The sequence below is a fragment of the Mirounga angustirostris genome, unplaced genomic scaffold (assembly GCF_029215605.1).
Source record: "Mirounga angustirostris isolate CCGP_5_RB_7025 unplaced genomic scaffold, mMirAng1.0.hap1 SCAF_12, whole genome shotgun sequence".
NCBI classification, from domain to species: Eukaryota; Metazoa; Chordata; class Mammalia; order Carnivora; family Phocidae; genus Mirounga; species Mirounga angustirostris.
The window spans coordinates 101,646,562-101,668,809 of record NW_026991720.1 but is presented as its reverse complement, the minus strand read 5'-3'; the positions used below and the strand labels follow the sequence as shown (position 1 = coordinate 101,668,809).

The window sequence follows — 22,248 nt, the reverse complement described above, 5'->3', positions numbered from 1 at the left end:
TGGAGCCTGATGGCGGAGCTTGATCTCATGACCCTGAGTTAGGACTTGAGCCTAAATCAAGAGTCAGCTGCTTAATCACTGTGCCACGTAGGTGCTCCTGACATGATGATATTTGCAAAAAACCCTCAGAAATCTTCAAAGCAATTGTTAGACGTAATCGTTGAATTTATCAGAGGCAAAGACATTGTAAATGTACAAAAATCAATTGTAATGTTACATATCAGAAGCAAACACACTGGAAAATGAAAGTTTAAAACATTCCATTGACAATAGTACCAAAAACTACATAGGATTTAATTTTTAAAAAATGCATTTTTTTTTCACTGAGAACTTTGGTACATTACTGAGTGAAATAAATTAACAAAGACATAAATAAATGGAAAACCAACAGGTTCATGGGCAGGAAGACTTGTTGATATTTTAATGCTTCTCCAATTGATCTGTAGATTCAGTGCAAACCCTATCAAGATCCTAAGAAGCTGTTTTGTGGAAATTTACAAGCTGATTATAAAATCTCTATGAAATGAAAAACTTAAAATGGCTAAAACAATTTTGAATAAAAAGAATAAAGTTAGAGGATTTGTGCTACCTGATTTTAAGTCTCACTATAAAGTTACAATAATCAGTACCAATTGGCAAAGTGATTAACAAATGGAGCAATGGAAAGTAGAGTCCAGAAGCAGAGCCATCTACCTATGTTGCCACTGATTTTCTTTTTTAAATGTGCCAAGACATTTCAATGGAGAAGAAAATAAATTACTGAGACAACTGGGTATCCTTTTGGGAAAAAAAAGGCAAGTTTTATTACATTACCATATACAAAAAAATTGAAATGGATAATAGACCTCAACATAAAATTAAGATTAGAAAACGTTTGAAATAGTTGGATTTTTAAAAGACATCATTAAGAAAATGAAACAGAATGGGAAAAATACCCACAATCATACATCTAGAACATATAAAGTCATCTTAAAATTAAAGAGAACAGGATGAACAACCAGATGAAAGATGGTCAAAAGATCTGAAAGGACACTTTACACTCACGTATGTACACACATACACACACACAAAATAGAAGAAGGGCAAATAAACAGTGAAAAGATACTTAACATGCTGAGTTATCAGTAAATATAATTTAAAAGACAACATATCCTTACAATGGCTAAAATTAAAACAACTGAAGCTTCCAAGTGTGACAAAGATACAGAACAGTGGGACTCTCCCACACCGCTGCTGGGAATACGAAATGGTACAACTAGTTTGGAAACTCTTGAATACCGTTTGGATGGTCGTCATATACCAATGCCAGCCATATCCAGCCATTCCACTCCTAGCTATTTACCCAAGACAAGTTTAAATATATGCCCACGCAAAAACTTGGACATACATATTGATAACAGCTTTATTCATAACAGTCTAAAAATAGAAACCAACTAAATGTTTATTTGCAAGTGAAAGAGTGAACAGATTGTGGCCTATCCATACAATGGAATAGTGGTTAGCAATCAAACAGACCAAACTGATGATACCTGCAACAAGATGAATGAAACTCAGAATCATTATACTGAATGAAAGTAGTCAGAAGCAAATTATTACATGCCATTGATTCTACTTAAATGAAATTCTAAAAATGCAAACCAATACAGATTGACAAAAAGTGGATCACCTGGTGCCCTAGCCTTGGAGGAGAGGGAGATGTGGCTGGCAAAGGGGTATGAGAAATCTTTTAGCAAAATGTAAATGCTCTGAATCTTGTCTGTTATGGTGGTTTCATGGTTGTATATAACTGCAAAATCTCATCATATTGTATGAGTTAATAGATTACATTCATTGCAAGTACACTATACCTCAGTACAATGTATTTTTTGTTAAAAAGTGGTATTATAAACAACTTTATGCCAATGAAGTTGACAACTTAGATATAAGGAACAAATGGCTTAAAAACACAGCTTACCAAAACTGACACAAGGAGAAATCCTCAATAGACCTATATCTATGAAAATAGTTTTGTTGATTATCAGAACACTTTTAATTGTGAAAAATAGAGAAAAACTCTAGACCGAGGTAGTTTTACTAAGGAATAAGATCAAATATTTAAGGGACAAATAATATCATCATATCCAAATAATACACTGAGGACAATAGAGCTCTGTCACCGAAATATAAACTACATTACAATAAGAAAGTACAGTCTAATATGCCTACAAACAAAACAATCCTTAGGAAATTTTACTAAGTTAAATTTGACAACATATAAAATGTATAATACATCATGAAATAGAGATTATCCCAGGATTGCAAGGTTGGCTTAGCTTTCAGAAATCAATGAGTGCGATTTACTTTATTAACAGAATTTTAATATATATATAAATTATTATCTCAGTCAATGATTGGCCAAAATACAAAAAAAAATAACTTTTTTCTAGTGTCTAGAAATTGGAAAGTAAGATTATAAAAATACCACTACAATAACATTTTTAAAACTATAATACTAGGGAAAAATTTAGTAAAAGACATTCAAAACTCTGCACTAAAAACTACTTCAAAATGCTGAGACAAATAAAAGAAGATCTAAATAAATTCAGATATACATTATTTTTATGGAGTGGAAAAATCAGTATTTTTTAAGATACCAATATTCAAATTAAGCTCCAAACAGTTGCAGTGCTTTCCCTAACAGAATTCTTCTGTGCTTTTTTTGTGCAAAGTTGCTTTTGTCTCTGAAATTTACATTAATTTACATCTTGAAAAAAACAGTGCAGTAGGAAACTTATTCTACCTGATTTGAAGACCCGCAGTAATGCTGCATGAAGACAGTATTGTTTTGGTGTAATAACAGAGAAATCAACTGAATAGAATTGAGAGTCCAGAAATAAACTGTTTTTACACAAAAGTAACAAGACGGTTCAATGGCTTACACACAGTATTTTCAACAAATAGTTTCTGAACAGCTGGACATCCATGTGGAAGAGGAGTCTTTGTCCCTTTCTCATCCCATCACAAAAATTACTTTGTGCTGGTCATTGACCTAAACTGAAAAGCTAGCAAGAAGAAACTTCTAAAACAAAATACAAGATAAAATATCTGCAACGTTGGTTGGCAGAGATTTCTTACAGAGGACGTCAAAATCACTATGTCTAGAAAAAAATTCCTTCTGTTAACATTAAAGTCTTTTGCTCTTTGGACCACTGTTAAGAAAATAAAAATATGAGCCACAAACTGGAAGAAAATGCTTGCAATATCTGTGAAAGGTCTGTGAGCTAAGATATATAAAGAATTCCCACAACCTGATAACAAAAAGATTTTTAAGATCCTCAAGACTGAAATAAATGTTTCACAAAAGAAGATATATAAATGTCCAATAGGCACATGAAAAGGTGTTCAACATTTTTATTTGTGAGGGAAGTGCAAATAAAAACCAAAATGGAATACTATTGAATACCTACCAGAATGTCTAAAATTAAGATGCTTGAAAACCATCAAGGAGATAGTATTATGTAAAAAGAGAGCAAATAAGCAATTCTTTGCCTCAGTCTTTTTTTAATCTGTGTATAATTTGAAATAATTCTTTTTTTCAAAGAAAAGAAGAAGATGCTTGACAACATCATATGTTGGTGAGGACAGACAGCAACTGGACTTCTCTTACCTTTGGCATATCTTATAAAGTGACACATCTATACCATGACCCAGTAATATTATTTTTAAGTATTTACCCAATAAAATCAAAGTATGTGTCCACAAAAAGACTTGTACAGGAATGCTTGTAGCAGCTTAATTAATATGTACACAAAAAATCAATAGAAAGGAAAATGGATTAACAGATCATAGAACGGAATAGTATTCAATAAAAAAAGAGTAAACCAGAACACGGGAGATATAGACCAGAAAATGGGAGAATTTCAATAATATTAAAAGCCAACATTAAGGGGCATGTAGGTGGCTCAGTCAGTTAAGCATCCAATTCTTGGTTTCAGCTCAGGTCATGATCTCAGGGTCATGAGATAGAGCCCGGCGACAAGCTCTGCACTGAGCAGGGAGTTTGCTTGAGATTTTCTCTGTCCCTCTCCCTCTACTCCTCCCCTCCCAATAAATAAATAAATCTTTTTTTAAAAGGCAATATTAGTAAGCAAAAAAGCCAGGCTCAAAAAAATACATACCTCCTGATTCCAATTACATGAAGATCAGGGCAGGCAAAACTAAGTTTTAGTAATAGAAAATAGAATAGTGGCTGCCTATGGGGAGTAAAGATTGACTGAAAGTAGAAATGAAGTATTTGGGGAGATGGCAAAAATATTCTGTATTTTGACTGAGATATTGGTTATATGAGTTTCTAATTTAAGTCAAACTGATTGATTAAATTGTACAGTAAATAGCTATACCTTTTCCTATATGTAAATGTCCTAATTCTAGAATTCAGGATTAAGAAGATTTCTTTCAGAATTGTCAAAGAATGAGCTTTTTCCACAAATCCTCTCTATCACGTCAGATACACTGAGATGCTACAGATATACTGAAATGCTACATGTATTTTAAAATCAATACTTAGCTGAGCTCAAAGGCAAGAGAAGAGAGAGGAAGATCCAGTCTCCAGAAAGGAAGAGAAAATCAGTTCTAAAAATAGATGTACAACTTAAATTACGTTTTTCATGGGTATAGCTTTGGGTAACAGAGACCCAAATATGCTGTGGTTGGGACACTATGGAAGTTTCTCTTTTACCTAACAATCCAAAGGTCCTGGACTAGCCTGCAGTTCTAGTGTATGATATTTTCCTAGACTCATTCTGTTGGGCATCAGGATAGAAGGATAGAAGCAAAATCAAAGACAGATATCCTCCCCCTTTTAAGGACTTGTTCCAGAAAATGCACACAGCACTTTAAATGATGTTGGCAGAACTCAATATTGCACTAGCTACAAAGGAATTGTGAAATAGTTATCTTTAATCTAAGGTCATGGGTCCAAATAAAAATGGGCTTCTTTTACTGTAGAAATGGGGAATGAAACTGGATTTGGCTGAAGCCAAAGAGTACGTGGGCCAGGATTTTAATACCTACATAGGAAATCTGAAATCTCATGGTGGTTATTTGGAATTGAGTTTTCTGTGTAAATTCAGGTACCACAAAGGGCTATCTCAGCAATGAGTAGAAATTTGAATAAATCTTTACACACGGGAGGGAAGTTGGCCACCTGACCAAGACAATAAATTGGAAAATACAATATATTATCCACGAGGAAACAGAAACTCTGGTCTGTACCACGTGGATACATGGATCATGATTTCTTAGTACACATGTAGTGTGGGAATACCACATCCTAAAATTTAAAAAAAAAGAAGAAAATCTTTTGTACCCAGAAACAATAAGCAATACTTCGAGGGAACACTTCCACAAAGTGGCACTGACAGGCAGCATTCCAAAGAAAATAGCGCTCCCTAGATGAAACCACCATCAAAATCATACTCTGCATGTGAAAAGGGTTGCTTGTGAGAGGATATCAGCGGGCACAACAGAAGGGGGACATCTCTCCCAAGGAGCCTCAGATAATAGAACCATCTGAATATACATTAATTTTCAAGAAATTAAATTTCTAAGGAAAGAACAGGACTTACGGAGAACAGGCAGATGTGAAAAGGAAACAAATCAGATTCTTTAAAATCAATTATTTCTCTTAAAAAAATCATTAAACATTTTTGTGTCCTCTGTGGCAGAGTAAGCTCCTAATAGCCTAACCCTCCCACCAGTAACAACCCCAGACTCTGATGAAATACAAATCCATCGGGTCAAGACCTCTGGTGATTGAACAAAATCAGGCAAATTTCAGAGTTGAAACTTAGAGGATGAACTCGGAGTGATTTTCCCCTTGTGGCCTGAAGGTTGGCTACATTCAGGAAACTGGAGTGGTTAAAATTTCAATAGAAATCTCTGTCTATCTGACCTAAAGAGGTGAAAGAATGGAGCATGACCCAAGAATTAAAGGAAAGAAACCAAAACGGGAGGCAGCTGGGGAGGGAGCCATAGTGCCACGTATGAACTCATCCCAAGTCTTTGCCTGATCCCTGGACTGTCTTTGCTCAAAACAGACTCTAAGCAGTTCTATCAAAGGCAAACAAGGTACTGATCTAAGATCCGACTATTATCCAAAATACAGTCAGGAATAATGCAGAATCCAGAGTCTCCTCAACATAAAATGTACCACGTCCAACATACAATCCAAAATTACTCAACACACAAAGACCATGGAAAATGGGATAAGCTCACATGGGAACATGCTAGATGCTAGAATTATCAGACAGGGATTTTAATACAGCTGTTGTAACTGTGCTCAGTGACATAATGGAGAATATATTCATAATCACAAGACAGGAAATTTAGGCGCCCCTAAAAACACTTCTAAACATATATATATATATATAATTCATCCTACTAACAGAACCATTACAATGATTTCACTAGATGTAGCCTTGGTGAAATTAAAAAATATGTAACAACCAGGTTTAAACAGAGACTAGAACCAGGGGAAGAAGGAAGTATGAACTGGAAAGTGCATAGCGGTACAATGGAAGTTAAGGATGAAGAGATGCAAAAGTTAGGACACTAAGCGGACAGAACAAGAAAGTCTAGTATTTGTCTATGGGCACTTCATAAGAGAATAAAGTGAATCCACCGACAGTAAAGAGGACAATGGAGAATTGTCCAAATTGGTGAAAGTTAGGCATTCTCAGATTAGAGAAACATAACACATCTTAAGCCAGATGAAAAAAATAGATCTTCTCCTAAACAAATTTTCTTCATGGGAAAACCAAGACAAATATCCTAAATATTACCAGAGGATGAGGATGGGGGGACACAGAATACCTGCAGACCATCATCATCCGTGTACTTACAAAGTAACGATAACAGGCCAGAGGTCAATGAAATGTATTTAGGTTACTAAATAAACATAACCATTAAATTAGAATTCTAAATTCATCTGGAACAGTATTGAAAGGTGAGGATGAGTTAGTTAAAAAACTGAGCTAGAAGAAGCTCATATCCTTGAAAGAATGACTGAAAATAGAACTTCAGCCAAAGAGAATGGAACCAGGAATACAGGGTTAAAACAAAACAAAACAAAAACCAAATAGAATACAAGAAGTAAAAGCAGGCAAAGAACCACTGATAAAATATTGTGGAAATTTTAAATAAATAGTCCCTGACAACAGTTATAATAAGAAGTCATTTTAATGAAATAAGATGAAAGATAGGAAGGGGGAAATATTGCAGAGCTAATGTCCTTCTATCATTAGAAGACAAGAGAGACAAGACATTTTAAGATGTTTGAATTGCATGGTGCTGAAAACATCATTTGCCAACATTTAAAATTCAAGAGCTTTCTCCTAAAGAATTGATTTTCTGTTAACTTGAATATACATTTTGTCAATTTTAACTTAATCACTGGGAGATTATACAGAGAATGTAAATTTTCAAGACAACTGAGGGAAGTAGGGGAGTGTTAAACCTGGTCCACCCACGGGGTGCTATGACAGGAGAAAAGTAGGGACAGAGAAAACAAGAAACCACATGCGTAGAAAGCATGAGCACTTCCCATGTTATCTGATCTCCTTTAATTTATTATTCACACCTTCTAGGAGGATGGAGAACCGCTTTTACAACCAAACGGGAAATACAGTGCAAAGGACTCATTTTACAAGTCCTCGACTCAAAAGTAAGCATTTTTCCCAATAGAACTTTGATTTAAAAATGTACTTCTAGGGGCGCCTGGGTGGCTCAGTCGGTTAAGCAGCCGACTCTTGATTTCAGCTCAAGTCATGATCTCAGGGTCCTGAGATTGAGCCCCATGTGTAGCTCTGCACTTAGCGGGGAGTCTGCTTGAGATTCTCCCTCTCCATCTCCCTTTTCTCCCTCTGCCCCTCCCCCTCCACATAAATAAATAAGTCTTTTAAAAAATAAAAAAAATAAACTAAAAAAATAAAGTATTTGTGTCATCTTTCATGACACATCCCCTTTGTATCCACAGTGTCCTGGCTTCAATGAGTCATTCAGAGAGCATCAGATGCAGATACTTACTCACTCATGTTGATGGCTAAAATAAAGAGGTCAAGGGAGAGTCTTAAAGAAAATCTATGTTTAATAGAAGAATAAAACCAAAGCAGAAAGGAAATGGTTAGAGAGAGGAGAAGATAAGAGTATAGCATCACAGAAAACCAAAGCAGAGAAAGCCTGAAGGAGTTCATTTACTCAGTCAAAAACCATCTTCAACTCTTGCTGTGTGTCTGTGCCCTAGGCTATGAGGTTCATCAGGGAATAAAGCAGACAAAGATCTCTGTTCTCAAAGAGCTCTCATTCTAAAGGGAGATGGACGATAAGCACAAACGTAACACGTAAATAGCTCATATCTTAGAAGGTAATGAGTCTATGGAAACATAAAAAAGATGGCACAGGATAAGAGCATCAAGGGTATCCTGTGTAAGGGTAGGAGGTTTCAGTAGTGAAGGAGGTCTGCGGGGGGGTCCTCCTCAGTGATGGGATTTGAGAGAAGCTCAGAAGGCATAGGGAAGTGATTGCAGATCTCTGGAGTGACCATTTTCCAGGCAGAGGGAATGCAGAACCATGCAGAGACCTGTGTCAGAAATGTGCATGGAGTCAGGGGTGCACCCGGGCCAGGGTATCTAGAGCAGAGTACAAGAGGGGAATTAGAAAGAGAAGATGGGAAAAAGCAGGGAGTGTCTGGAACCAGACGTCCAGGGGCACTTTAAGCAACTGTAAACACCAGGGCTTTTTCTCTGAGGGAAGTGAAGGTTTAGCAGAGAAGTGGCAAGATCAGACTCTCAGAAAGTAACGTGGTGGCCTCTGTGTTCCCAGACAACCGGATGAGGCAGAAGGGGGAGGCCAGGGTACCGCTGGCGTCTATAGAGGTCAGGTAAGGACGGTTTGGGGGAGGCTGGTAGGAAGGTGTCAGCCACGGTTGGCTTCTGGATATATTTTGAAAGTAGAGCCAACACAATTTCCAGTTTGCAGGTAATGAATCTCAAGGAAATAGGAGTCAAGGACAATCCAAGGGTTTGGGCTAAGCAGCCAGATGGCCTGAGGTTGCCATTACTTTGACACAGGGGAGTGGGTTTGGAGGGAAAGGTCAGAAGTCCATTTTAGACCTGCTGAATATAAAGATGTTCATTAGATATCCACGTGGCTACGTCAAGTAGGTGACAGGGTGTATGGGTCTGGGGTTTGGAAGAGCAGCTAGAGAAATTAAGTGCAGGGGTCATGGCTTAGCAACAAGTGTGAATTGGCAGACACACGTTAAGGGTGTTCGGGGAGGAGGCAGTGAAACTGTGCAAACGGTCAAGGACAGTCAACCCCGAGAAGAGATGATTGCAGTTGCCCAGTGGGCTTTGAAATCAGCAGAAACACAGAGAGTGGAGGAGCGGGGGTCCGGGGGTGGCTGCCGTGAGCATAGGGACCTGACAATGTGTGTGGGTGCTGCAAAGCACTTCATTCCCTCCAAAGTCCTTCCTTCCCCAGGGGCTGAACCCAGCAGATGTGCCTCACATTTCAGCCTCACCCACCACCAGTTTCATGAAATATACTTAGGAGTAGATATTTTCCCAGAAGGTTTATAAAAATATAAAGAATATATGTGAAATGTGTGATTAAAATCAGAAGTCATGCTTTCTCTCTCTCTCTTTTCTCTTTCTCTCCCTTTTTCTCTGCAAGTCTCCTTAGTAGAAGAAATCAGCATTGGGATACTTGTTGACCTAAATGATGCCAATTTGTTAATGAAAATGTCACTTAGTAGCCCTTTATGTGTTTTGTGTATAAGAAATGTTCTGTGAAATATCCTGCCATTCTGTAAGCTTTGGTTTCAATCATCTGTATTTAGTTTTCAGGAAGTTGAAAATTGAGGAATTTTTAAAAAGATGTTTATTTATTTGAGAGAGAGAGCACAAGCAGGGAGGAGGGCAGAGGGAGAGGGAGAAACAGACTCCCCACTGAGCAGGGAGCCCAACACAGGGGCTCGGTCCCAGGACCCTGGGATCATGACCTGAGCAGAAGGCAGACCCTTAACGACTGAGCCACGCAGGTGCCCCAAATTAAGGCATTTTAAAGAATTGTACTTCTTGCCCATTTTGTGGCTGAGATGGGGGAGGAGGCAAATTCTATTTCAACATATACTTGGAGATTCTGATGCAAAATCATACAACCTTTTTTCTGTAAACAATGTCAATTTTTAATGAGGAATTATTTTCATTCTAACCCATATTTCAGAAGAAAAGATAACCAGCCAACCAAATGCATTATTAGGGTTACAGTGCCCCGTTGTCTGAAGTTCACGTCCCTTGGACAGAACCCTCTGCATAGACCACAAGTATTACAAGTCTGGATGGCAAGTTTGTAGCAAGATCGTGTGCCTTATCTCCTCCTTGTAAAACAACTGGAAAAGTATAGCAACAATCATTTTTACACAGTTCTTTTCGTTGGTGTGTTGGCAACAGCTTCTTGTTTTCCTTAGGAAGAGTGTTGTTCATGTGTGAGTCTTCATTAACTCCAAGTGAAGTGGTGAAAATATTTATCCCTTTAGAACAGGCTGCATCTTTTTAGCAAGTCATGAAAAAACAAGTACTAATTTACACTATTTACCAAGCTGCAATGCTTTAAGAGCACTACTTAAAAAGCAAAATAAACTTCATTTACATTAAAAAAGAAAGAAAGAAAGAAAGAAAGAAAGAGAAAGAAAGAAAGAAAGAAAGAAAGAAAGAAAGAAAGAAAGAAAGAAAGAAAGAAAGAAAGAAAGAAAGGAAGAAAGAAAGGAAGAAAGAAACAGGGTATGGAGCTGTGTTTCAGAGTCTTAGAGCAAGTTGAGAAAAGAGCTCTATGGAAAGCATCTGCAGTCTGGGGGCGGGTAGTGAGACACCCAATTCTCACCTTTCTCATCTTAAAAATGAAGGATTTTAACGAAATGGCCTATAATTTCCTCTCTGGTTTTTATTTCATTCCCTATCGTATTCTTATCTTGGTGTCTCTCAGAAAAAATTCCAGTGGTCATCTTGGAAAAAGTTGCTGATTTGGCTAAATTCATGATCCTTTGCTCAGAATATAAGGATTTTTGACAATACAAAGTATGAAATCATACTATCCGATAGTCTTATTTAAAACACGGCATATAAAAGTTTTCATAGGGGAAAAAAATCTTGTGAAACCTGTATGGAAAATTCCATAAAATATTCGTGAAATGCATCAGAGGCTCAAACAGAGAGGCATCTTGCAAAATTTAATTCAACTCAGGTGAATTTCTTACGACAATACCATTCAGATATTCTGTCTGAAAAATGCACCATTTTAGGGACCCCCTGGGTGACTCAGTCTGTTAAGCATCTGCCTGTGGCTCAGGTCATAATCCCAAGGTCCTAGGATCTAGTCCTTGCTCAGCAGGAGCCTGCTTCTCCCTCTTCCTCTGCCGCTCCCCCTGCTTGTGCTCAGTCTCTCTCTGTGACAAATAAATAAATAAAATCATTTAAAATAAGAGAGAGACAAATGAACCATTTAAGCTTTCGCTACAATTAAAAGTATTTCATAAGAGTTAGCTTTTCTTTAGGCCACGGTAATTTCAGAGTGAGTGAGTTGAAAACATATACACAACAGTTAACACACTGTGGAGACATCACCATGGTGTTTAATTTCACAAATATTAATTTAATGAATCATCACATCAGTCCTATGTGGTAAATAAAATGTTTATGTTGTTTCTTATCCAGGCTTTTATCCCAAGCCCCGAGCACAGTGCTTGAAATACAGTAATCGCTGAATAGATATTTGTTGAGGGAATGAGGATCACTGGTAATTGTTTGCCAACTGAGAGGAGTGGAATTATTTGGAAGGAGAAGGCTGGCTGACAGGGTGGGACGGAGCGTTCAGCTTTTGCACCAAGGCTGGGCAGGGTAGGAGCAGGATGCTGGACACCGGGGATGGCCATCTATCCATCTATCCTGTCCGGATGCCACCACGTGAATGAGGGAGCTTTGGTTTTCCTTCAGAATCAAACTGGAGTCTGTTTAGCTGTATCTGTCATGTGTGTCTGTCTAAAACAATAAAACAAAACTTTCAAAACTTGAAATCCAAGACGGGACCTTTAGATCCGAATTCTGTGTGTATAACGCTTGCTTTTGTTAAGATGGCTGGACTCCTGGTACCACGGCCCAGACTTTGATAATCAGGATCATTGGTGTGGGGCAGTGGGAATGTGGCTCACTCTTCAGGGGCTGAGAATCTGCATCAGCATCCTGACTTCGACCACCAGTAGCTGAGCACCTTAAGCAAACAAATTTCATTCTCTAAGCCAGAGTTTGTTTATTTGTAAGTTAAAGAATGGTCTTTCTGCCCTGCTGCGAAGGTCAAATGCATTTTTTTGTGTGTGAACTGTAAGATGCATATAATTAAATGCATTGGTTTTCTACTGCCATGCAACAGACGACCACAAATTATCAGCTTTAAACCACATGACTGCAGTCAGAAGTCCAGGTGTGCCCCGACTGGGTTCAATACTCAGAGTTTCTCAGGCTGGAATCAGAGTGTCAGCTGGGGCTGGGTCCTTGTCCTCCAGGAGCAGTCGGATTCGCAGCAGAATTCAGTTCATTAAAGCTGGGGGGGCTCATGCGGTGTTTCTTTTTCTTTCCTTTTCTTTCTTTCTTTCTTTTTTAAGATTTTACTTATTTATTTGAGAGAAAGAGAGCATGAACAAGGGGAGGGGCAGAGGGAGAGGGAGAAGCAAACTCCCTGCTGAGTGCGGAGCCCAACATGGGGCTCGATTCCAGGACCCTGGGATCACGAGCTGAGCCGAAATCAAGAATTGGACGTTTAACCGACTGAGCCACCCAGGCACCCCTCATGAGGTGTTTCTTTAAGGACAGCTGCAAAGTGTCTACTGTATGTTTATCTCTTTTTAGGGCTCACCTGTTTGGGTCAGACCTACTTAGGAGAATCCACCTTTTGATTAACTCAAATTCAACTGATTAGGGACCTTGAATATATAGGCACAATCCCTTGGCCATATAAAGTTGACATACAAAGTATCACAGGAGTGGTATCTTGTCATACTCATTCGCTCTGCCCACACCAGAGGGGAGGTGGTTATATATGACATGTACACCAGGGGGCAGGAGTCATGGGGGACACCATCGAATTCTGCCTGCCACAGGGTATGATACTGCTAGGACTCATACCATTTGAATATGTATTTTTCATACTATGTCCTTATTTAATAATTTCACAGAGCTTATGAAGTTGTTCCTTGGGACAAGATGCTACCACCGAAACCCGACCCAGAAGAAACAACAGTGGAAAAAGCTGCTGACCTGATTTCACAGTGTTTTACACTGAAAAGATATGAAGGGGCCCCATCAATAACCCAGGTCAGTGATTAGGGACCTCAATTACATGTGCATAATGCCTTTTCCCATATATAATGTTGCATTTTTGCAACAGTGCATTTATTTCTAAACTGAAGCCCAAAACTTGAATATTCATTTTATTGTAAGAAACATGGAAAGAACATGTAAATATATACATTTATGGACTTGAAAGTGCCATAATCAAAAAAGTCATCAGGGCGCCTGGGTGGCTCAGTTGGTTAAGCGACTGCCTTCGGCTCAGGTCATGATCCTGGAGTCCTGGGATTGAGTCCCACATCGGGCTCCCTGCTCAGCAGGGAGTCTGCTTCTCCCTCTCCTGCTCCCCCCTCTTGTGCTCTTTCTCTCTCTCACTCTCTCTCTCAAATAAATAAATAAAATCTTTAAAAAAAAAAAGTCATCAATAACCTCAAATACTTCAATGTTACCTGTATTGCACTTCTTAAAATTTTATTTAAAAACTACCTCTGTCTCAAAAGTCCTTTGCAATGACTGTGTTTATTTTAAAACTGCACAAGGAGGACTGAGGGATGGAGAAATAATTATGATTCCATCAGAGAACCTGTGTTGAGAACAGTTCTTGAAATTGAGCCTAACCTCTGCACTCTGAGACAGAATGGGAAAACCCATGAATCATAGAGCTCTTATTTCTAGCAAAACAAAGCATAGTTGGTTGTCTCCACAGATGTATGTTTTCATATTTATTTTATTTTATTTTATTTTATTTTATTTTATTAAGAGAGAGAGGGCGGGGAGGGGCAGAGGGAGAGAGAGAATCTTAAGCAGGTCTACGTTCAGCATAGAGCCTGACATGGGGCTCGATCTCACGACCCTGAGATCATGACCAGAGCCAAAATCAAGAGTTGGACACTTAACCGACTGAGCCTCCCAGGCGCCCCTCTGTGTTCATTTCCAAACATCAAGAATTCAGCACGTGAATTATTGTATCCACACCACCAGCCAGGGTACTTTTCCTAAAGTGTGAATCGCTTCATATCACTCCTCTGATTAAAACCCTTCATTTTTGAGGAAGTGAAATCCATGCTCTTTGACAGGACATGTCCCCCGTCCTGTTATTTGCCCATGGCCCCTCCTCAGCCTGATCCTTACCTTCCTGTTCCTCTTGCTCCTCAAACCCCATCCTCTGAACAAACAGTATTCCACTCCCTTCAGCATTCCCTTTTTTCCAGGCTAAGTCCCATGAATCCTTTGGGTCTTAATGTGGGACCTCACTATTGCCCTCCCAACCCTGGCTCTGTGCTTGCAAAGCGCCTCCTACTTGCATTGAATCTCTCATCCTTTCGCTCTGTTCCTCATCCCTTGGAAGTCTGACAAGCCTGGGGACCACCTCTCATAACAAAGCTCTTTCCTATGTAAAACACATAGCACTAAAGAGGAAAATGATTATATATAAATATGGTGCTAAATACGGACTCCTAAGAGGTTCAGAACCACAGGGTAAGAAGCCCACATTATTTTGAAAATCTTTGTCAGCTTTTACAGAGCAAAATGGCAGCAAGAGAGAAACAATGTGGCTATAATATAAAGTCTTGGCACAGGATTTGCCCATAGAAACTAAACTAAGTCAGAGGACAGAAAATGTGCCTGGATTCTTACAGCTGTTTTTAAGGATCTCTCAACTACTTAAAAATATTTTTATATCTTTTGAAAATTATACCTTTTGAAAATATTTTTATATCATTTTTAAACATATGCTTTGGCATCTACTTATGCCAGAACCCAAAGTCCTTCCTGGCAAGATGAAGTTCAAAGCTCAGGGTCTGGATGGGGCTGGAAAGGGGAGACCAGCCTGGGGCTGCAGAGGGTGGACAAAAACAGAGCCAAGTGACCACAGGTTCTGAGATGAAAACCAAAATCAGACCTTTCATAGGGCTTCAGTCTATAGGACGTAGATGATGAGGCAGATTCCAGCTGTGTGAAAACTAATGGAAACTAAGGGTCTGAGGGCAGAGCAGAGACCAGGAGGGGCTCTGGGGCAAAGCCCTCTGTTGCTAAGCAGGTTTGGAGAGTGCTTTCCATTGGGAGCCTGGGGCTTGCCTATGATGTGGTGGGTATGGTTAAGAGCACAGGAGCTTATAGACAAGACATGATGTGATTTGCTCATTAAATATGTCATTCATTTTGTTGCTGATTTTAGATGGTTGGTGGACTCTGGGACAGATTTCAAACAAGATCTTTCTTGACACCGGTCAAGCCAGTTACTTTGTAAGTTTTATCCCCCTGTGTTCTCATCAGTAAATTTTTCACTATCACAGATCTCTCACTGATACGTCTGGTGCTCCCATCCATGGCTTATAGAAGGGGTGAGGGGTATATCCTCTGGAGAACATTCCAGAGACCTCAGACTTCCATCCCTGTGACGGGAAAGAGAACCCAAGTCCCGTTCACTTGCTCAGTGTTGCCTGCTTTCTCTTGTTTTCTCTTAACCCTCCTTACAATTTAGACTATGAATGGGGCGTCTGGGTGGCTCAGTCAGTTAAGCATCCGACTGTTGATTTTGGCTCAGGTCTTGATCTCTGGGTCCTGATATTGAACCCTGCATCAGGCTCCTGCTGAGCGTGGAGCCTGCTTGAGATTCTCTCTCTCCCTCTGCCCCCCGCCCCACATTCTCTCTTTAAAAAAAACACCCACAAAAATTTAAAACCATTTAAAAATAAGGAGTGCTTTATGAATAAGTTGATATAAAGAATTATAATGTTGTGAAATCCATGGACTTCAAGGGATTGTAACATTTCTATCAACTTTTGCATCAAGCAGTTATTTTGTGTTTTATTTTATGCTAGAAACTATGGCTTTATTATGAATCCTTCCACATAAGTAATTTTGTGCATGCAGTCTAAAAAAGCCTGATGTTTCTGTCTTCGAAAATGTCACTACTTCTTCCTATTTTTTGTTCTCACTACAACCCACATCTAGGTTATCATCTATTTTTTATTTTTTAAATTTATTTTTGAATAAATAATTGAAATTTAATATATACAAAACATACAAATAAGAATATGATGCAATTTGTGTAGCATTTCCCAGTTTTAGAAATAGAGCATTACCAACATGATGGAGAGCTTCTCTGTTCTTCCTTAGGGATCACTATCATTCTGGATTTGATGTTTCATATTTCATACCTTCCTATAATCCTTTAAAACACATGTATTCTTTTTAACCAAGATATGGCATTGTGTTCCATGGTTCTAAACTCAATATAAGCGGCATTATATATATATATATACATATATATATATATACACACACATATATATATGTATATATATATATATATATATATATATATATATATACAACTTGAACATTTTTGTTCATTGTTGTGTTTGTGAGATTTATACAAGTTGGCATTTAGATCTCTAGGTGCTCACTTTCCTTGCTGGATAGTCTTGCGTTGTATGGATATACCACAATTTATTTATCCATTCTTGTAATTTAATTATTTTTTTATTTTATTGCAGTTGGAAACAATGTCCCCATTTCTTCATGTACTCAAGCACAAAAATATTTCTAGATTTTATATACATATTTACCTCTACAATTGCGGCATCAAGAGGGTGACTTCCTTATAATCAAGAGATCGGCACATTCTGCTCCAGATGCGTTATACCTATGGGCTAAACCATTGGGAGCGCTTGAGTTCCCACCACTGCACATCATGGCCAGCATTTGGAATTTCAAATTTAAAAAAATTCTAATCTTATGAGTATGAAATTGTATTTCATTATCATTTTCACTTACATTTACCTGATAGCCAATAATCATTTTTTGTAGGTTACGACTCACTTGGGTGTTCGCATCTGTAACTTACCTGTTCATACATTTTTCCCCATTTGCAGTTGGGTTCCTTGTCTTTTATGTATTAATTGTATAAATTTTTATGTTTACTATTCTGGAAAAAAATTCTTTGTTGGTAATATGCATCAAAGTATCTCCTTTTCATCTGTGACTTTTCTGTTTTATACTGCTCTTTGCTGAACTGAAGTTTTGAATTTTAATATAACTGAATTCATCAATATTTTCTTCCATGTCTTATTATTTTTATGGACTTTTTAATAGATCTTTCCCTACCCAGAAGTAATATATTATTCTTCTTAACTTTTTTCTAAAAAACACTTTGCTTTTCACATTTATTTCTTTAAACCATTTGAAATCAACTCAGGTTTAGGGTGTGAATGAGGGATCCATTTCTCCACATGACTGAACAATTACTCTAGTGCAGGTTAATGAGTAGACTCTACTAAGTAGTTTAATGAGTAAAGTGTAGCCTGTTGGTTGCAACCCATTGGTGGTGAGTCACAACCACCATTTTGTAAAATTAAATAGAATAGAAAATATAAGAATGAATCATATGGAACTCTAGACAGATCTGTGTATTTTGCAAAAAATACTGCAGATGTTTATAAAGAATCATGTAAGACAAAGATAATGCATAAGAAAAGCACATGTCCACAGTGAGATTATTCTATCTTTTCTTTCCTAGAGATTCAATCATCACCTCAATGGGAAGGTTAATCTTGTACATTTAATTTTATATTTACCTAATCCACAACTAATTGCTAAGTCCAGGAGATATTTAACTGTAGTCGGCAAAATTAATGAGAGTTCTTGATAAATTTCAGTTATGGAAAAATAATGTCAAAGACAACATTTTTCAAATGTTTGTACTACGTCAATAAAACCAGCTTATATTGCCCTTTAGAAATGAATTTTTATATCAGTAAGAGAAAAAAGAATAATGAAGTGAAAATAAGCAAAATCATAATCACGTTTAACTGTTGCATTTGGTATTGCAAATGGTGAAAATATTGAGAAGAATGTTGTCTTGTCAGCAAATGTAGATTTTCTCAAGCCATATTCTAAAAATAATGTATAAACTTTTTGATAAAGATTATTTAAAATGTTTTGCCAAATGTGGAATACATCCAATATAAAAAATAGATTCCAAGGTAGAAGTTGAAAGGTAATAATTTTTTAAAGATTAAGACACTCACAAAATATAAGACTCATAAACATAGTAAGCTGAAACTGTTGGTGGTCACAATCAAATATCTTTTAGAAGAACAAAGATGCATTGGGTGTTATATGCAAACAATGAATCATGGAACACGACATCAAAAAATAAATAAATAAGTAAATATTTTTTTTTTTAAAGTACATTTATCTAACTAAAAAAATAAGTAAATAAAAGAACCAAGATGCAAATCATTGGTGCCAACTTTTACATTATGCGAGTACTAATAAGAACACTATTAGCATCTTTTTATTTATATATCATGTGGTGAAATAGCAAATAGTTCACCCAGATGATAAAATTTGTATTCCCGTTTATATGAATCCATTGCCTTTTTAATTTTTTAATTTTTAATTTTAATTTGTTTTTTTAGAGAGAGAAGGGGGGAAGGGCAGAGGGAAAAGGAGAGAGAGAATCTCAAGCAGGCTCCATGCCCAGCACAGAGCGTGATGTGGGGCTCGATTTCACGAGCCTGAGATCATGATTTGAGCTGAGATCAAGAGTCAGATGCTTAACTGATTGAGATACCCAGGTGCCCCCATTGCACATTTTATTTTATTTATTTTTTTATTCTTATGTTAATCCCCATATATTACATCATTAGTTTTAGATGAAGTGTTCCATGATTCATTGTTTGTGCATAACACCCAGTGCTCCATGCAGAATGTGCCCTCCTCAATACCCACCACCAGGCTAACCCATCCTCCCACCCCCTCCCCTCTAGAACCCTGTTTGTTTTTCAGAGTCCATCGTCTCTCATGGTTCATCTACCCCTCCGATTTCCCCTGCTTCATTCTTCCCCTCCCGCTACCTTCTTCTTCTTCTTTTTTTTTTTCTTAACATATATTGCATTATTTGTTTCAGAGGTACAGATCTGAGATTCAACAGTCTTGCACAATTCACAGCGCTTACCAGAGCACATACCCTCCCCAGTGTCTATCACCCAGTCACCCCATCCCTCCCACCCCACCCCCCACTCCAGCAACCCTCAGTTTGTTTCCTGCAATTAAGAATCCCTCATATCAGTGAGATCATATGATACATGTCTTTCTCTGTTTGACTTATTTCACTCAACATAATACCCTCCAGTTCCATCCACGTCGTTGCAAATGGCAAGATCTCATTCCTTTTGATGGCTGCATAATATTCCATTGTATATATATATACCACCTCTTCTTTATCCATTCATCTGTCGATGGACATCTTGGCTCTTTCCACAGTTTGGCTATTGTGGACATTGCTGCTATAAACATCGGGGTGCACGTACCCTTTCGGATCCCTACTTTTGTATCTTTGGGGTAAATACCCAGTAGTGCAATTGCTGGATCATATGGTAGCTCTATTTTCAACTTTCTGAGGAACCTCCATACTGTTTTCCAGAGTGGCTGCACCAGCTTGCATTCCCACCAATAGTGTAGGAGGGTTCCCCTTTCTCCGCATCCCCACCAACATCTGTCGTTTCCTGACTTGTTCATTTTAGCCATTCTGACTGGTGTGAGGTGGTATCTCACTGAGGTTTTGATTTGGATTTCCCTGATGCCGAGCGATATTGAGCACTTTTTCATGTGTCTGTTGGCCATTTGGATGTCTTCTCCCATTGCACTTTTTAAATAGGAAATCATTTGATCAGTGAAAAGCTGTATGTCTTAGTCAGTATTGCCATGTCTCCAAGCTTTTGAGAGTGCTGCTCACCCTGACCCTTCCTCTATGCAAATGTTGCTCCTAGGAGCCCACACTAAAACCTATAATCGAATGGCTATGTGGCTCAACTCATAATGCCCAAACCTAGAAACCACCAAGATATCTTTCAACAGGCCAGTGGGAAAGCACATACTGGATAAACATACTAGAGTATACCCATGCAATGACATACTACTCAGCAATGAAAAAACCAAATGCAACACACAATAGAGTGTGTGAATCTTAACTGCATTTTACTCAGTGAAAGCAGCCAGACCCAAAGGGTCACATATTGTATGACTCCATTTATATGACATTTAGAAAAGGCAAAACTACCAGGATGGGAATAGAACAATGGCAGCCAGGAGTTGGGAAGGGGGGAAAGGGATGAATACAGACAGCCTAAAAAGGGAACATTTAGGGTAGTGAACTGCTCTATATGGTTACTTGACTCTGTATTTGTGAAACCAATAGAACTATTCACTAAAAAGAACAAACTTCACCGGGTGCCTGGGTGGCTCCGTCGGTTAAGCGTCTTTCGGCTCAGGTCATGATCTCGGCATCCTGGGATCGAGTCCCACGTCGGGCTCCCTGCTCAGTGGAGAGTCTGCTTCTCCCTCCCCCCTTGTTCCTCCCCCCTGCTCATGCTCTCTCTCTTTTTCTCTGTCAAATAAATAAATAAAACCTGTAAATAAAAAAAAGAACAAATTTTCCTGAATGCAAAGTGAAATAAATACATGCATATATGCACCCATACGTGCCAGATGTTGGGGGAATCCAGGATGGAATGCGGATGGTGGCAAAAGAATCTATGTTTCAAATCAGTGACATAACTACACTTTAGTGGATGGTCCTAAATAAGTTTGGAGACAGTATTTTGACGGAATAACGTAAGGCTAGAGATGAAACCAATTGTATATAAGTGCTATGCTCTAGATGGTGTGTGCGTCTCCCCAGGGAAATGGGTTGGTGATTCTAACACTGCTTACATGTATGGGTTTGAACAAAACGAAATGTTTGCTAGATAACAGGAAGCAGGTTTCACACTGTCAGGAGGAAATACGAATAAGTAAGGAAGAAAGGCTATGCATGAACCCTGTGGCACTGGATTTGATCGGGGGGATCCTATGAACTCAGGCTTACTGTAATTTATATACAGATAGCAGATACAGAAATACACACACACATGTGGGTCTGTAGAGGTGCCCACACTTGTGTCCGTCCCCAGCTCTGTCCACTTGGAGTACCCAGGAGCAGGGACACCTACCCCAGCAGCCACAAGCATAACCAACACCCAGATGTCGGCTTTTATTTTTTATTTTTTTAAATATTTTATTTATTTATGGGAGACAGAGAGAGAGGAGATGCACAGAGGGAGAAGCAGACTCCCCCCTGAGCAGGGAGCCAGACTCGGGGCTCCATCCCAGGACCCCGGGATCATGACCTGAGCCCAAGGCAGACGCTTCACTGACTGAGCCACCCAGGTGCCCCCAGATGTTGGCTTTTAATCACCACTCTCCAAGAAAAGAAATTTTGAGACCTCTAAAGAAATGGCCGATTCTGGGGCTGGAGCAGGGAAAATACAAAATGAACCTGGAGCTCCTTGTGATGCTATAAATAACTGTGATCTCGTGTGAGTCACAGAACTTCGTGCCCTGGACTGCTTCCTGTATACCATGGAGAGTTAGACTGGATGGTCAGTAGGAGCCATTCAACATAAAAATTCCGTGTGTCTAAGAAAATCGGGGGTCCGGCTTTGCCAGATAGTGCCCGTCCAGTCCCGAAGGAAGCGTACAGCAAAAGGGAAAGCCAAGAAGAAAGGCTCTAAATTAGGGCTACAGAGAGCAAACCAAGAGCAAACCCGACTCCTTGAGAGCTGGAGTCAATTTGTTCTGTTTTTGATTTTCACTTAAAACTACATCTTTAAATCACCTCAGTTTAAAATTACAAACTCTTAGAGGTTAATTCCCATGAGGTATCTTAACACTTTGCTCTTCTTAATAAGAGAAACACTGTAATAATTTGATGCTTATTAAGTTAATGTCAATAACTCCATTGTCCTTATTTTCTCTTTTTTCTAAGCGTGAGTCCAAGTTCCAGAAGCAAATACATTCCTCTTTATACGTAAGTGAG

At 38.5% G+C, this 22,248-nt stretch overlaps 1 protein-coding gene across 1 annotated transcript in view; it reads left to right on the top strand.

The window, feature by feature from the left end:
- SPMIP7 (sperm microtubule inner protein 7) overlaps positions 1–22,248 on the top strand; it is a 54,943-nt gene that overhangs the window by 15,726 nt on the left and 16,969 nt on the right. Inside the window, exons 3-6 of the mRNA XM_045865154.3 lie at positions 7,626–7,702; positions 13,265–13,403; positions 15,559–15,626; positions 22,198–22,239. Coding sequence (XP_045721110.1) covers positions 7,626–7,702; positions 13,265–13,403; positions 15,559–15,626; positions 22,198–22,239 — 326 coding nt within the window. The remainder of the gene's footprint in view (positions 1–7,625; positions 7,703–13,264; positions 13,404–15,558; positions 15,627–22,197; positions 22,240–22,248) is intronic.